The sequence below is a fragment of the Artibeus jamaicensis genome, unplaced genomic scaffold, assembly GCF_021234435.1.
Source record: "Artibeus jamaicensis isolate MK-2021 breed Jamaican fruit bat unplaced genomic scaffold, CSHL_Jam_final scaffold_369, whole genome shotgun sequence".
Classification (NCBI taxonomy): Eukaryota; Metazoa; Chordata; class Mammalia; order Chiroptera; family Phyllostomidae; genus Artibeus; species Artibeus jamaicensis.
In genome coordinates this window covers 2,908,059-2,922,717 of record NW_026522042.1, presented here as the reverse complement: position 1 = coordinate 2,922,717, position 14,659 = coordinate 2,908,059, and the positions used below count along the sequence as shown (strand labels likewise).

The 14,659-nt window shown below is 46.7% G+C and overlaps 1 protein-coding gene across 1 annotated transcript in view; it reads left to right on the top strand.

Moving 5' to 3' along the window:
* Positions 1 to 13,167, top strand: part of ITGA1 (integrin subunit alpha 1) — a 138,107-nt gene extending 124,940 nt beyond the window's left edge. Inside the window, exons 24-29 of the mRNA XM_037145112.2 lie at positions 2,363 to 2,476; positions 4,513 to 4,617; positions 4,774 to 4,878; positions 6,065 to 6,157; positions 8,444 to 8,560; positions 12,405 to 13,167. Of these exons, the coding sequence (XP_037001007.2) occupies positions 2,363 to 2,476; positions 4,513 to 4,617; positions 4,774 to 4,878; positions 6,065 to 6,157; positions 8,444 to 8,560; positions 12,405 to 12,449 (579 nt within the window). The 3' untranslated portion in view covers positions 12,450 to 13,167. The remainder of the gene's footprint in view (positions 1 to 2,362; positions 2,477 to 4,512; positions 4,618 to 4,773; positions 4,879 to 6,064; positions 6,158 to 8,443; positions 8,561 to 12,404) is intronic.
* The last annotated feature ends 1,492 nt before the right edge of the window (positions 13,168 to 14,659 follow it).

Sequence of the window (14,659 nt, the reverse complement as noted above, 5' to 3'; positions counted from 1 at the left end):
AACATCAATGTGTGGTTGCCTCTCAGGTGTCCCCTGCTGGGGATCTGGCCTGCAACCCAGGCATGTGCCCTCACTGGGAATCGAACCAGTGACCCTTTGGTTCATAGGCAGCACTCAATCCACTGAGCTACACCAGCCAGGGCAGAAGTTGACTATTTAAAATTGCCTTGGCAATATTTTTCTTTACTCAGCAAGTTACCACATCTTGCATTCTGCGCATATGTATTAATACTATGACCTTTGTTCTCACTACCCCCCGTAAGTACTATCTCTGTTATGACAACTGTCTCCCCGTGTTGTGGGCCCCACACTTTTCCTGCCCACTCCAGCAAGCAGCCACAGAGTGGAGCTGGACTGTCACCGTGGGTGACGCCCCCTGACAGACTCAGACTCCAGTTAACGGCACTCGAGTCCCAGTGGGCCCAGTTCAAATGAGGGGTTTAAATACACAGTCAAAAGTATTACATAATGTGACCGACACTATTACGGGTGAAGGTGGTCTCATCTCTGGAAATTGCCAACCACAAAAACGAAAGTCCTCTCTCCAAGGGAGACGGATGCGTGCTCTCCAGTGCGTTTCACTGTTGTCACCTGTGCCTGGCGCTGGGATTCCTGCGACCCGCTGGTCTCCAGAAGTTAGCTCCTTCTGCTACTGGGATGCACTTTTGGAACTGAGACCACCAGGTGTTCCTGGCCCCCTTCACTTTCCAGAATTGGAGAATCAAGGAGACACAAGAAAGGAGGGGAAAAGCGGAGCGAGGAGAAGGGAGGAGGAGAAGGGAGGAGGAGAAGGGAGGAGGAAGGAGGGAAGGGAAGGAGAGAGAGACTTTGAATGTTGGAGATGTCAATATGTCATCATTTTTGAGAGTCCAGACCTGAAAGAGGTCCTCCAAATCTGTTACAATAGTGAAGTAAATAACATTGTTCAGCAGTACAATCTTTTGTATTGCTGATTATTTTGCTAGAGTAAAACCTGAAATTGGAGGAATAGAGGCTTTTTTTAAATGCAAACTCTTTTTAGGGGAAACCCAGTAACTTTACTGCTAGAAATTTACCACAGGTAATTAGTATTGGTGAGATAGACAAAAATTTATGCTCAGAGATGTTCATAGCAATGTTATTTATAGTAGTTTAAAATTAAAACCCAGGCACAATCTAAATGCTTTAAAGTGGTCCCCAACCTTTTTGGCACCCCAGTCGGGTTTCCTGGAAGATGATTTTTTTTTTTTTTGTGGACTGGTGTAGAGGGGATAATTTCAGGATGATTCAAGTGCGTTACATTCAAGTTCAACTGCTGCTGTGTGGCCCGGTACCAGTGCATGGCCCAGGGGTTGGGGGCCCTTGCTTTACAACACAAAATCACTTAAATAAATTATCATGTAGTTATTCAGTGGAAAGACAGCTATTATAATAGTTCAGAGGGCTCGTTTGGGAAAAAACACCCTAATTCTACTATTTATCCACTCTGTGAACTTGGGATATCTTTATTCTCATTCTAACCTTGTTTTTCTAAGAAGATATAACAGGGATAAGTGAATCCGAGTCATAGGGCTGTTAACAGGGGCAAAGGCAATAAAGGGAGAAAGGTAGCCCAGGGCCTGCAATGCGGCCAGCAAACAGTAACGATTGGTGGTGTGTTTGTTACTCGGTGGCTGATAAGCCATAGTCCCAAAGACTAAGTTTGCGGGTAATGGTAGATTATTTTCAGTATTTTTCAGTGTTTCTATGAGGAATGTTGCTTTTAACCAAAAAAAGGAAATGCTGACTGCAGAGTACAAGATTTCTAAGTAAATGTCAGGAAGAACTCGCCACGGGTGGCCTGACGTGATGTGACGTGGGAATGGGGTTAGGAGATGAAATCAGGTGGAGGTTGGACGGGGCTCTATCTGAACCTCATGGACCGTTCTGTCCGCAGCCAGGGACACGCAACCATAGCTGGGGGCAGGGCTGTGAAGAGAGGCAGCCAGAGGTCTGGTTCGCCTGTGCCGCGGGGCCATTGCCCTCTAGCCGGGGGAGAAATGAGTTGTGGAATTGTAGCAATCTGGGCCGAGGCCCACGAAAATACACTCACCTGTGCTGAGAGTTCTCTCTCCTGGCCACCTCCCAAAAGATGCGGATGTTGGAAGGGACGCTGAACGTGGTAACTGACAGAGAAAAAATTAAATCTGATTTTGTTTGAACGTCAGTCCTATTTGGGGAGTGGAGGGAGGAAGGGACAACACGTGGCTGTGTCCCAGGCACAGGATCACTGACCGTCAAACATCCCTGATTTTTTATGACAGAAAGGGTGCTATTGGAAGAGGAAGAAAGGATCGCATTCGGTTTTTCTCCTATAGGCTTACATTTTATTTTTTTCTTATAGATTGGGAAAAGCGGACATTTTCCGATGCCAGAACTTAACCTGTCGATTTCATTCCCCAACCTGACATCAGACGGTTACCCTGTGCTGTACCCCAGTGGGTGGTCGTCTTCCAACGTGAGTCACGGCACCTGGGGGTTGCCATCGCTGTTACCTTTCTCAGTCTGTATTTAAAGCCGTCTCTTCCACACGCCACTCGTGGCAAAGAGCTTTACCACAGTAACAAAGAGAGACATTTAGAAGAAAATTTTATATAATAACCTCTGCTGTTGGTTAGTAGATGCCTGAGTTCTCTGCAGCGGCCGTGGTAATGAATTGCCCCAAATTGCGTGGCCAATGACACAGAAATTAATCCCTTCCCACTTCTGCAGGCCCGGAGCCGAAAGTCACAGTGTGGGCTGTGTCGGTCCTCTCTGGAGGCTGGAGGGAGAAGCCACTGGGTCCCCGTGGCTGCTGTCAGCCCCAGCGTCCCTTGGTTGAGGCAGCATAACCCGGTCCCTGCCTGCCTTCCCTTTTCTGTCTGCTCGTAGGCACACTGCCCCGTGGATTTAGGGGCCCCTCTAAATCCAGAATGATCTGCTCTGGGATTCGTATTTAATCACGCCAGCAATGAACCTATTTCAAAACAAGTCTCGTTCACGGGTTCCAGGTCTTAGGACCTGAGCGGATCTTCCGGGGGGTCACTATTCAATGCCCTCAGTCTTCAATGCACAGGTCTCAGATGACTAACTGTCGACTTCCACCTGAGAGGCTCGTTACACCTTTCATTTGTTTCAGACGCTCAGAAAATGCTAGACTTCTTCATTGCTCCCAAGCGCACAGGTCTGCACATAGAATAGTACAAGGCTGTCTCTCGCCAAGAGCACCAGCGGCAAAGACGGAACCACAGCAGCATCATACCCCTTAGTACCTGTAACACCGAATGAAGCTATTCGGTGGTTAATTGTTATGGTTTAGTCTTTACGACAAAGAAAGTCACAATGAATCTTCTTTTCAAAGTTTAAAAATTTTTAAAGTATTCTCAAAAATCAGGAAATCGCTACCACGGCCAGCTACATTTAGATAGGATAAGTTGGCTTATCTAAATGTTTCTCTAAAGGTGAGGAGAAAAGAAACCAACTGCATTTCCCTCTAGTCCTAAAAAGCAAGGTGGTCAGAATCTACAAAGAATAAAACTGTGCTCTTCCTACAATTCACGAACTTTCTTTATCCTTACCACCTTTCATCGAGGATGTAGGGGGTCCTGGGGAAGCCAGAGGTTTATTAGCTCTGGCTAATAAACAGTTTCGGTACAAACAATCCGAAAACAGCTCCTTGCTAAACGTGGCCCTTCGACCTCCACGCGGCTGCTTCCCGGCACCTCCCCCCCCCCCCCCCCCGCACGGCCGTGGCGTCTCCCCCTGGGTGCGTGCGAGGCCTCCGTCCGAAGGCATGACCGGGTGAACATGTAAACACAGATGGAAATCTTCGTATCACATGTAATAACATCAGATGTAATAACAAATGCTCTCTTTTCTCAATATTTAATTTTTTACTCCCTCTGTATTATGGCAATTTATAAAATCAATGCCTTTCTAACAAATATGACTTGAGTTGGTGAGTTTCAACCTTTCTCATAGCACACATACACTAATTGTAAAATCTGTGGCATGCCAAAAAATATAGTTTTGCCGATCTGACAAAAAAAAAAATAGGTGTAACCTCGATCCATTCCCACCAGGCAGCCGTTGTTATTCGGCTGTGGGCATTTCTTAACCTGACAATCCAGGGAAAAGTGGTCAGCTCCCCCGACTGACAGTCGGGCAGGCAGGCTCTGACAGTCCTTGCCGGTCACCCAGGGCCGCAGCGCACGGGTTGGAGTCGCTGACTTTTGGAAGTTCCCCTGGCAGCCTTCCTGCTGCACAGAGACCTGCTGCTGCCTCTCTTGGCTCAGAGGAGGCGCAGGCACAGACAGGGACGCTGCCCCGCTGCCCGCAGTGGCCGCCCACAGCCGGCGGGGAGCAGCCCCTCCCACATCCCACGCTCCCAAAGTCCGGTCTCCCTCTGTGTCTGCGACAGTCAGTCGCTCACCGTGTCTTCGTGCCAGGGCGCCCGGGCCTTTCTCCCGTCGACACCTGGCGCCGTCTGATAAAAGAAATATTTTCATTTCTCAGAACGCACACTGCAGACCCGACGACCTTCGGGATCCTCTTGGTCTCAACTCTGGGAAGAAGACGAGGATGCTCAAGCCCGAGGATGTCAATCGAGACGCCATTGTGGTGAGTGCAGGGCCCAGGACCAGTGCCACGTCGACCCCATGCTTCCCGGGGGGTAGACTCCGTGCTGGCCCAGAAGCAGCTGCCCCAGCCTGTCCTCGAGTGCTCGCTCCCGTCACGGGTCAGAGACACTAACAGAGCCTCCGGGCGTTTACACAGGACTGCCGCGCGTGCAAGCTGGCCACCATCACCTGCAGTCTGACCCCCTCTGACGCGAGCCAGGTGAACGTGTCCCTCGTCCTGTGGAAACCGACCTTCATAAAGGTAAGTGGTCGCCGGGTTCCGTGACACTGTGATGTCCACGCACGGCAGTTGTCACTCCGTGGCTGCGAAGCGGAGAGCTTCTCCAGAAAGAACGCAGACCGGAGGTCTAAAAACAGGGGCCCGAGCCCCGGCTCCACTGAACCCGCCCGTGGGGCCTCTTTTCCTGACCGTTACCGTCCGCAAGGTCCCCTTCCAGCTACGCGCAAGTTCCCAGTCTTTATTAACCTCCTTCTTTGCATTTTGAAAGATAAACATCTACATAATGCCAAAGTTGGCACTTATCCTAACACTTTAGAACTCACTTTAGAGACAAAGAATTATAGAGAGATAATCCTTGATACTGTTAACAGAGAATAGAGCTGATGGATATCATGGGCTCACTGTATTCGATCAGACTACCTATACCTATATCTATATAAGTAGATATACCATTTATATATCATATATACATATTGGAGAACACTTTAACACCTAAGAAAGTCATATCCCTGACAAAAAACCACCCTAGAACTTAGGTAGTTTGTATTTCGTTTTGTTTCTGTCGTAGAAGTATTTGATTGAATACTGTGACATTTTCATTTTTAGATTTGATCACATTGAGTCACTACTTTTGTAAGTCACAGGTTGTCCCACATTGGCCATTCCGTGTTCAATCCTAGAGAGACGCTGACATGCACCCTGTTATCGGAGTGCGGCTGCGCAAGGGAGCAGGGTTTGGGGGTGTGTTTGCTAAGGACAAACCTGAGTGTGTCCGCTCTCTAACAGCGACCGAAGTGAGACTTTGAGTGTGGGAGGGAGGGCGGGTGCTCGGGCATCATTTGACACCACCAGGTCCATCTGGGTGCTGGCAAGACCAGTGTTTGTGATCTCTCGGAAAAGGGGGTGGGGGTAGTGAAGGGAAAGGGGGGCCAAGTTCATGGGGACAGAAGGAGATTTGACTTTGGGTGGTGGGCACACAATGCAATATACAGATGAAGCTTCATAGACTTGTACCCCCGAAACCCATCTATTTTATTAACCACCCCAGTCCAACATCATGCCAATACATTTAACTAAAATTTTGGTCATTTGGAGATGTTGTCAAACTTACAGAAACTTGCACCAAAATATATACGACTCAGACACAACTGGCTCTTGTTGTGGTTGGCATAATGCACTGAAAATAAAAATCCCATTTGCTTTCCAGGCACGCTTTTCCAGCTTGAATCTCACGGTGAGGGCAGAGCTTCGGAGTGGGAACTCGTCCCTGGTGTTGAGTCCTGGCAATCAGAACAGGCAGGCAAGTACAGCTCCGTGCTCTGAACTCCGTTTCGCTCCAAATTTGGTGGCGTAATGTTTTGTCCTTGCTCCACCCTGAACACAGTGACGAGTGCCGCTCTCAGGAGGTGACAGACACTGTTTGCTTCAAACTGCACTAGATTAGCCTCAAATGTGGTTTCGTTCTTCTTGGAATGAAATTCGGGGCAGCCGTGATATTTACACTTAACAGGCCATGTTTGACTTCATTGCTTCTAACTGGCACAGTAAATTGATGTTTTTACTCTCACCGTGATAACAAATAATGCACTTGTGATTTCCACCTTTAAAGTGACATTTTAAAATGGGGTTGACAGCTAAAGACAGAAAGTGTTTTTTATATGGTATGGGGAGATGTCAGTTTTCTGAAGTTTTTTTCATTTAGCCATTGAAAAATGTGAAACAAAAAGAAGTTTTATTCTCTAATATAAACTCATGCTTGAGTCCCTGGTTAAAAAAAAAAGGCTTGAGACTTTTTCCCTCATGTCTTACTATAAAATAAGGCCAGAGTATTTGAGCTACACGGGTGCTTCCTCATAATTTCCCTCATATCGTGGGTGAGTTCAAATAGCCCATGTGGGTATCACAAGTCATAAAATTCTGCTTGGAAGCTATCTGACATTCAAACGTTGTTTTAAAATGTCTTAACTCAAATTATTATTTATTCTACATCATTGTACTGTCAATGAATACCCACCTTTAAAGTTAAGATGTGTGCGTGTGACAGAGAACATGTGTGTGTTCACCTGTGACACAGAGAACCCATGCGTGTGATCATCTGCAACACAGAACACATGTGTGTTCACATGTAACAGAGGACATACGTGTGTGTTCACCTGTAACACAGATATGGTGAGTGTTTGCCTGCTACACAGAACACACATGTATGTTCACCTGTGATGCAGAGAGCACGTGTGTTCACCCGTGGCATAGAACACATGTGTGTTCACCTGCGACACAGAACACGTGTGTGTGTTCACCTGCTTTATACAAAGCGCTTATCCTGATAAACGCAAACTTGCCCCACACGTAGAGAAGCCACAGTTTCACCGGTAAGCACCAAAACATGCGAGTATATATTATTGATACACGGGAGAAGAGTACATTTGATTTCTAAAGGTGTTTTGTTAAGTCTCTATAATTAGCTTTATTTCCCCCAAATGTTAGTTTAAAATTCCCCATGGCTCAATTTACCTCCATTTTATCCTAAAGAAAAATTGTACTGGAAATGTGAAAATTACTCAGAGTGGTCACTTTGGAATGCTGTGACCCCAGAGACGTCACCAGTCCCGCCCAGCCTCCTGTCCCAGAAGCCCAGGGAGCCCCGGAAAGGTGGGCACCCATCCTGCTCTGTGTTGGGTGCATCAGCGGTGCGCTGCCTGGGCATCCGGGCATCCGGGCCTTCAGCAGGAGTCAGTCCCTGCAGACAGCTCCCCGCTGGCTTCCTCTTTCATGTCCCATCTTCTCTCCAGCTCAGGAACCGAGATGTTTCCTGTTAAAGGCAGATGCCTGAGCTGTTCGTCACTGATGTCTACCCTGAATTCTTTTTCCCTCAGAAACCTAAGGGACGGGCCCCAGAGCAGACAGGTGTCACTGAGGTTTGGGTGCCTCAGTGACAGAGCTCGCGTAGCTGAACACTGACAGTTGTCCCCTTCACAGTCTCACTTCAGTTGGAGCCTAATGTACAGAGTCCGACTACCACCAAGTCAACTGGGAGAGACTAGAGGTATAACAGGAAGCGCACTGCAGTGAACTGCCTGCGAAAATTCGTTCATATGCACACTTGAGATGTGTGCATTTTACTGTATGAACATTACACCTCAACTTGTAAAAACAAATAAAGGCAAAGCATATTAGAATCATAATGAAAATAAAAAGACCTACTCACGGTTTTATGTCCGAAGCCCATGGCGACATGCCAGCCTCAACTCACGCTATTGTGATAACGCGCCAAAGCCCGTGAGCAGATCTTTAGACCAAATTTTGGTTCTCCCTGCATTACACCCCCTTTACCTTTGAGCCTTCCGGTTCAGAGAGAGTTTACTACTGATCTGTGCATTTCTGAAGGATAGGACTGTAATTTTGGCAACCTGACATGGTTAGAGATTTAGAATAAAGGAAGGGGGTCTTCCCATGTAAACGATGTTTTTCCTGTGTGTGGCAATGAGAATAAGTAGACTGGAAGGAAGTCATGGCATGTGAGAACTGGGCGTGGGGGAGTTCTGACTGATGGGGATCCGAGCTGACGGCCCTGTTCAATCATTTCCAGCTTGCTATTCAGATATCCAAAGACGCGCCGCCGGGCAGGGTGCCCCTGTGGGTGATCCTGCTGAGTGCCTTCGCCGGCTTACTGCTGCTGATGCTGCTCATCCTGGCTCTCTGGAAGGTGAGCCCCGTGGGCCTCTGACTCTCTAGCTCAGTTGCCAGCGGCAACTGGTAAAAGAAATGGTGGTTTGCCCGTGCTGTGGGTGCTGTGGACCGCAGCGTCACACAGCGATGAAAAACAGTGAAATCGTGGCTGAGACCAAAGAAGAAAGGAAAATGTCTGTCTCCACCACTGTGCCCTACTTGACCCCATTTTTGTAAAAGAAAAACAAAATAGGTACATCACACATCACGGAAGGACTCCAGGGGCTGTAATTACAGGGGACATTTGTGTTGTGTCTGTAACACTGGAACTTTTAAATTAAGTGTACATTTAAGAAGCAGAGAAGAATGTAAAATCTCTTATGTAGATAAAGAGAACAGATTTCTAAGTCTGATTTAAGAATCTAGAGCAGCAGAGTCAGGGTTAAGGTGAGCCTCACCCCAATCACACATTTGTCTGTTTCTTAAAGGTCAAACACTTTTAACATGTGAACAGATATACCACAGTTCATGCAATGGTTTTGTGCTGGGGTGAGAGATGAGAATGTTATTGATTAGTTGATGAAAGGAAAATCTTATAGGTTCATAGAGTTCTATTTCAAATTCTCTTGTAAAACTGAGTGACATTTGTTTTCTATAGGGCAAAACCCTATATTTACCTAGATGTTGTGCTTAAACTGAGGTAGGTGGATTTTTCTAACTCTATCATTTCTAAATTAAGCAGAATGGAGATGGTAGTCTTTAGGAAAATTTAATAGAGAATAAAACCCATGGAAGAGTTGAGTTTAATGCTTTTCCAGTTCATATGAATTTGGCACTTGTTCTAGCATACATACCCTCACCCTGTGTTTTACCGATTATTTTGTTGAGCAGCTAAACTGTATTAAGAATACAGATTGTGAACCCATATTCAGTTTTCCTTTTCTATCCCAGTATCACTTCGCATCGGTGTGGGGCGTACAGCGTCGTGAGTACATAAGCCTCTACTTTACAAAGCGTCCCCCCAGTATTTCTGGTCCCCCGGCCCCTGCACAGTCGCCACAGGGCTGTTGACCCTGTTTCCTACACGCCACACCCCTGGGACTGCTCCAGAGCTACCAGCCCGCACTTCTTCATCCCTCCACCTCTTTCACCTGGTCCCCCGGCCCCCTCCATGTTCATTTTTCTATTACCTGCGCAACAGAGCTGTCTTTTTATCAAATGGTCCAAGCAGCCCATTTCTCTCTCATCAAATCACCAGTGGTTCTGATCGTTGCTACTCTCTGACAGCGACCCCGTCCCTCTTTGGGCGGGGGCTCTCCGGGGTAAAGATGAACAAAGCCACACTACAGATGTAGGTCAGTTGCGTTTAGGTCAGTAGAGTCCACAGCCTTGACCCAGCGAAGCCCAGGAGAGAGAATCCTCACCACCATCCCAAACTCCAGCTCAGTCCTGCTTCACAGGGATCAGGGCTCTGTCTGTAATACCCGGCTTGGCCACACTGTGGTGCCCGAGGCCCGGCTCAGCGTGGCTGTCAAGGTTACACTTGACCTGCAGAAGGCGCTTCCTGCCTTCACAGGCACCTCTAAGGGAGAAAGCGTGCTTTCGCTTACTCTTGCTTTCGCTCTGCAGGCTCTGCTGCTCAGAGCACTGCACTTGCCCCTGTAGTTTCAGGAGGAGAAGAGGAAGCCAGGGCTGATGTTTGAATAGGTTCTCTCTGACCACATACCTCTGCTTAAAACAGACAAAGGAGTTTCATCCACCTGTTTTTTTTTAATCATCAATCTAAAGAAGCTAAAATGTAAAAATGCAGTCGGGTGCTTCCTAGATCACTTAGGGCCAAGAGACAGTCCCTTAGCAGCCTTTGGACAGTCCCAGTGGGCAGGAACAGTCAGTCCAGCCCCTTCGGGGGAGGTCCAGCTGTCAGAACGGCAACCCCGTGGTACAAGGGAAGGGAATTAGCACTTATGGAGTGCTTACTGTATGCCTGGAGCTGTTTTGAGCTTTTCCAAGGGGAACCAGGGCGAGACTCAGCCGGAACAGGAGCCTTGAGAGGGCAAATCACTGCTCCCTCTGCCCCTGGGCTCTCCCTGGTGCCTGAGGTGGGGGCTGAGGCTCTCCTTACTAATCCTTACCGATCCCTCTTCCTCATTCAGTATCATATCCTTGGGGGCGGCGGGCGTGGACGGGGAATTGTCTTAGTCTTGTTTACATGACTACAAATGTATTCATCCAACATTCAGTACATATCGTTGTCATCAAGCATGTGCTTTCTGCCAGAAAGTTTTTAATGAAAACTTTCCTATAGGGTTTTGAATTCTGGGAGTATAAGTATAGGCATTAAGTAAATATGAAAAGAAAGAGGGGGAAAGTGAAAGCTACAAGGAAGGCTGGGAGCTGAAAACGAACTTGTTTCAAGTTTCGGCTGGTGTTGGCCCCATCCCCTGGGAAGCTATAAACTTGATTCTCCGACCGTCCACCCTCATTACCCAACTCCCACTGCAAACCTAACATGAACAGAATGGGTTGGGTAGGAAGTTTAGATAACAGGGGTTCAGTTTTACAATAGTGCACGGAATGTGAAGGTCAAGGGCACTTGGTGGAAAGAAGCAAAAAGACTTGGGAGAGGAGACGGATCCAGAGCTGGGTGGCAGGAAGGTGAAGTTTCGTAACTAGCACCTGCCTGGGAAAAGCCTTGTCTGACTTCTCTCCACCTGGGACTGCAGGCTCGCGTGAGTCCCGGGGCTTGTGAGTTCGCCGCACCCTCGTTTGGCTCACTGGGCAGGAGACATCTAGGGGACCTGCATTCAAAGCGATACAAATGCATTGTTCTCTCGTGTTCATCCTCTCTGTTCTCACACTTTCCTTGTTTACCAGCAGCCGGATTCTGAGTGAAACTCCCCTAATTTGACACTGCATATTTTTTTACCATTTACCTCCTCTAAGCCCTCCAGTGTTCATTATTTTTAAAAATGTTTCATTCCCTTGCATAATTGACTATGGGTTTATGATTAAAATGATATGAAGATACCTCACTTTCAAAGAATTAACTCATTGTCTTTGCTTGAACTACTATAATTCATTCTCAAATTTTAAAAGATATATGTATACATTAAAAAAATCTCAAGGAACCTTAATTTTTTAAATACCCATTTTAGATTAGGTTATTACAAAGGTCCTCTCCAGCCCCTATACTTGTTTTTATTATTCTGCATAATAAGAAATAAGTAAAACTATTGTCCTTTTTGATACCCCAAAGTATAACAAAAAATACACACATTCACCCCCGTGTGAAACTTGTCCTGTTCTCAGTGACTTCATTTTTACAGCCAGTGATGCTGGGTGTTTTCCACAGGCTCCTCCTGCCAGGCCCCCAGACCCATGTGCTCTGACGTGATTAAAGCCAGGCCAGCGGCTCAGAAGTCCCCCCCCCAACCCTCATTTCAGCTGCAGGCACCCGCCACCTTCCCCAGCAGCTGGAATGACCTCGTGTCTGACCATCAGTTACTCGGTGGCAGTTTCTCTGCCACACCCCTGGGTAAAGATGAGGGCAGAGTGTAGACAGTGCCAGCTAACTGCATGCAGTTTATCTGTGTCCCCCAGTTTTCCCAGAATCCTTTAGGTTTATCACATGCACCAGTTTTACTAGGAGATAGAATATTTAACCAATGAAAAGGTTAAAAATGAAACAGCAACTTGACAAATGTCATCTCTTGACATTCACTATTATTAGGTCAATGAAAACAAAACCTTTTAATTGTGTTAATTATTTGTATGCCCAGAAGTACTAACATATTGTTAAATTAATTTCTATTAAAAGAGATTAGAATGTGTTTCTTAAATTCAAGTAAGTAATTGCCTTATGTTTGGTGTTTTCTCAACAGGTTGGATTCTTCAAAAGACCACTAAAAAAGAAAATGGAGAAATGAAGTACTTCACAAGAGAAAAAATAATTATTCAATGATTTATTCTCAGGTTTGCCTCATACATGTGACAAGAAATTTATAAATATAATTAAAGACATAGTCACATAAATATATATAATCCATCAGGGTTAATCACTTGGAAAATGACAGACCAAGGAAGATCCAAAAACAATACCATTTAACCTTCTATAAAATGATGAAAACTATTTTTAAATATTAACTCATTTTTGGAGTATTTAAGCAAAATTACAGTGTTTTGAAGATACAGAATACTTATACAAATATGTTTATATATTAAGTCACCATTCAAAGTATTTAAGGAGTGCATTAAAAGATTTTTATCATTGAAACATTTACGTTCAGAACAACATGAACTACGCTTTTTCTGTTGATTCCTGATGAATATATGTCCAGCCTGACAGTTAACATTGCAGTGAGACACATTTCCCAGGCGGAGGCTGCCCTTGGACCGAAGTGAAACTAAATGACAGAGAACACATTCAGTACCTTTGTGCTGGAGTCAGCCCTGGGACAGTTTTCTTTCCAGAGTGTTTGGAAAATAGTGTCATTGAGCTGAAATTCTATCTGTGATGGAAAAATCAAGATAGACTTATTTAAAAGCAAGTGCACTGAATGGACTAATTTAAGCTTTTACAAAACGTGCTTAATTTTGATATAGAGCTCCAAAGCTCAAGATTCTTTTATACTGAAAAAAAAGAAACCACTTAGAGCAACTTTGTGTCGTAACAGTGACTGGTCACGGAAAGCCATTGTGCGCGGGGGGCGCGCTGAGACGGATTCCGAACGCCACGCCGCAGCCTGTGCCCGCAGATGCTGCAGTCCTCCCTGCTGGGCAGCTTCTGTGCGCCAGGGGGCCCCGGTGTCCAAAGGAGTAGGCGTTTCCTCGGCTCCTGGGTCCCTGGTTCATTCCAACCCTCAAGCGGTGCGAGTGTGTTTATCTTGGATGTTGGAAGGTGTTTAATTCTGCAAACACACCTCTCATTTTCACGAGAAGGCAGTGGTCCATGGATGCCGTTTACCAGGAAGCCGCCGCTTTCGAGTGTGGCACGTCCGTGTTGACGCGGAACTGCAGAAACGGGTGTTGCAGAATTCCGGGTTCGGGACCTCGCACGAGCACAGAGATGTCGTCAAGCCTTGGTGTGCGATTCTTCCTCTGGAAGAGACTGTTATGGTGCACCCGATTCTGTTGCAGCATCGGCTCTGGGCTTGCTGCGTTTCTTAGGAAAACAACAATGAATGTATAGTAGCCACGCTCGTGAACTACTGCTGTAAAATTTGCTGATGCTTCCTCGGCTACTCCCCTCTCCGTCCGATGGCCATCGCAAGCCCAGAACCTGTAACTACCCAGAAAAGCCGGGGCTCTGCTTTTCTCAAAAAGCAGCAAATCAGTGAAGAAATCAAATGGCCTGGGTTTAATTTTTTAACCAAAGGATTATCTGAGGACCAAGAGCCAGCCTACCTGACGGCCCCCCACGTTGACATCTGAGCTCCTGGTGGTCAAAGCTGCACCCCTGGGGTGGCTGGAAGGAAGAGAAGCCGGTCTCTCCGGGGATTTGGTTTCCTCCTGCTGGTGCGTCATTGTGCAGAATTGTCCACTTTGGAGTCCCCTTCATTCCTACCGTCTGTCGCCGGGTACAGAAATCATCTTTCCACCCAACAAGACTTTCTTTGTTCACCGAAACTCAGGCCTCCTGTCTTCCGTCAGGGTCACCAGGGGTCACGATCCCAGCGCACAGCCGGCTGGGCGGCTCTGCTCCAATCAGAAATAAACTGACGGATGAAATGAGATTCACACGCAGCACCTGCGACTCTCAGTGAAGCAGCCACTGAACCAGGGGTGTGCGCATTTAAACAGGATGTTAACACAAAGGGGAGGAGAGACGACGGTGGCGTGAACTTTGCAGAAAAGAGGAAAGGACTTCTGGGCCGGGTCAGATGGCCGCTTATGAACCGGGCAGAGTTTGCCATACACGCCGTTGCCGGTTTTAAGTAGGACGTTTAATTAACCTGAGACCCCCCCTTCCCTAACGTTATAATTTGTTGAGGTGTATGTGTGTGTCTGTGTGTGCGTGCTTGTGTATACAATGACGCACATGCACACACAGAGACACAAATGTACTGCAAAATACCTCAATAAGAGTTTACAAAAAATAAACATAGAAAAGCCACACCAAAAAGAAAGTTTTGATTCG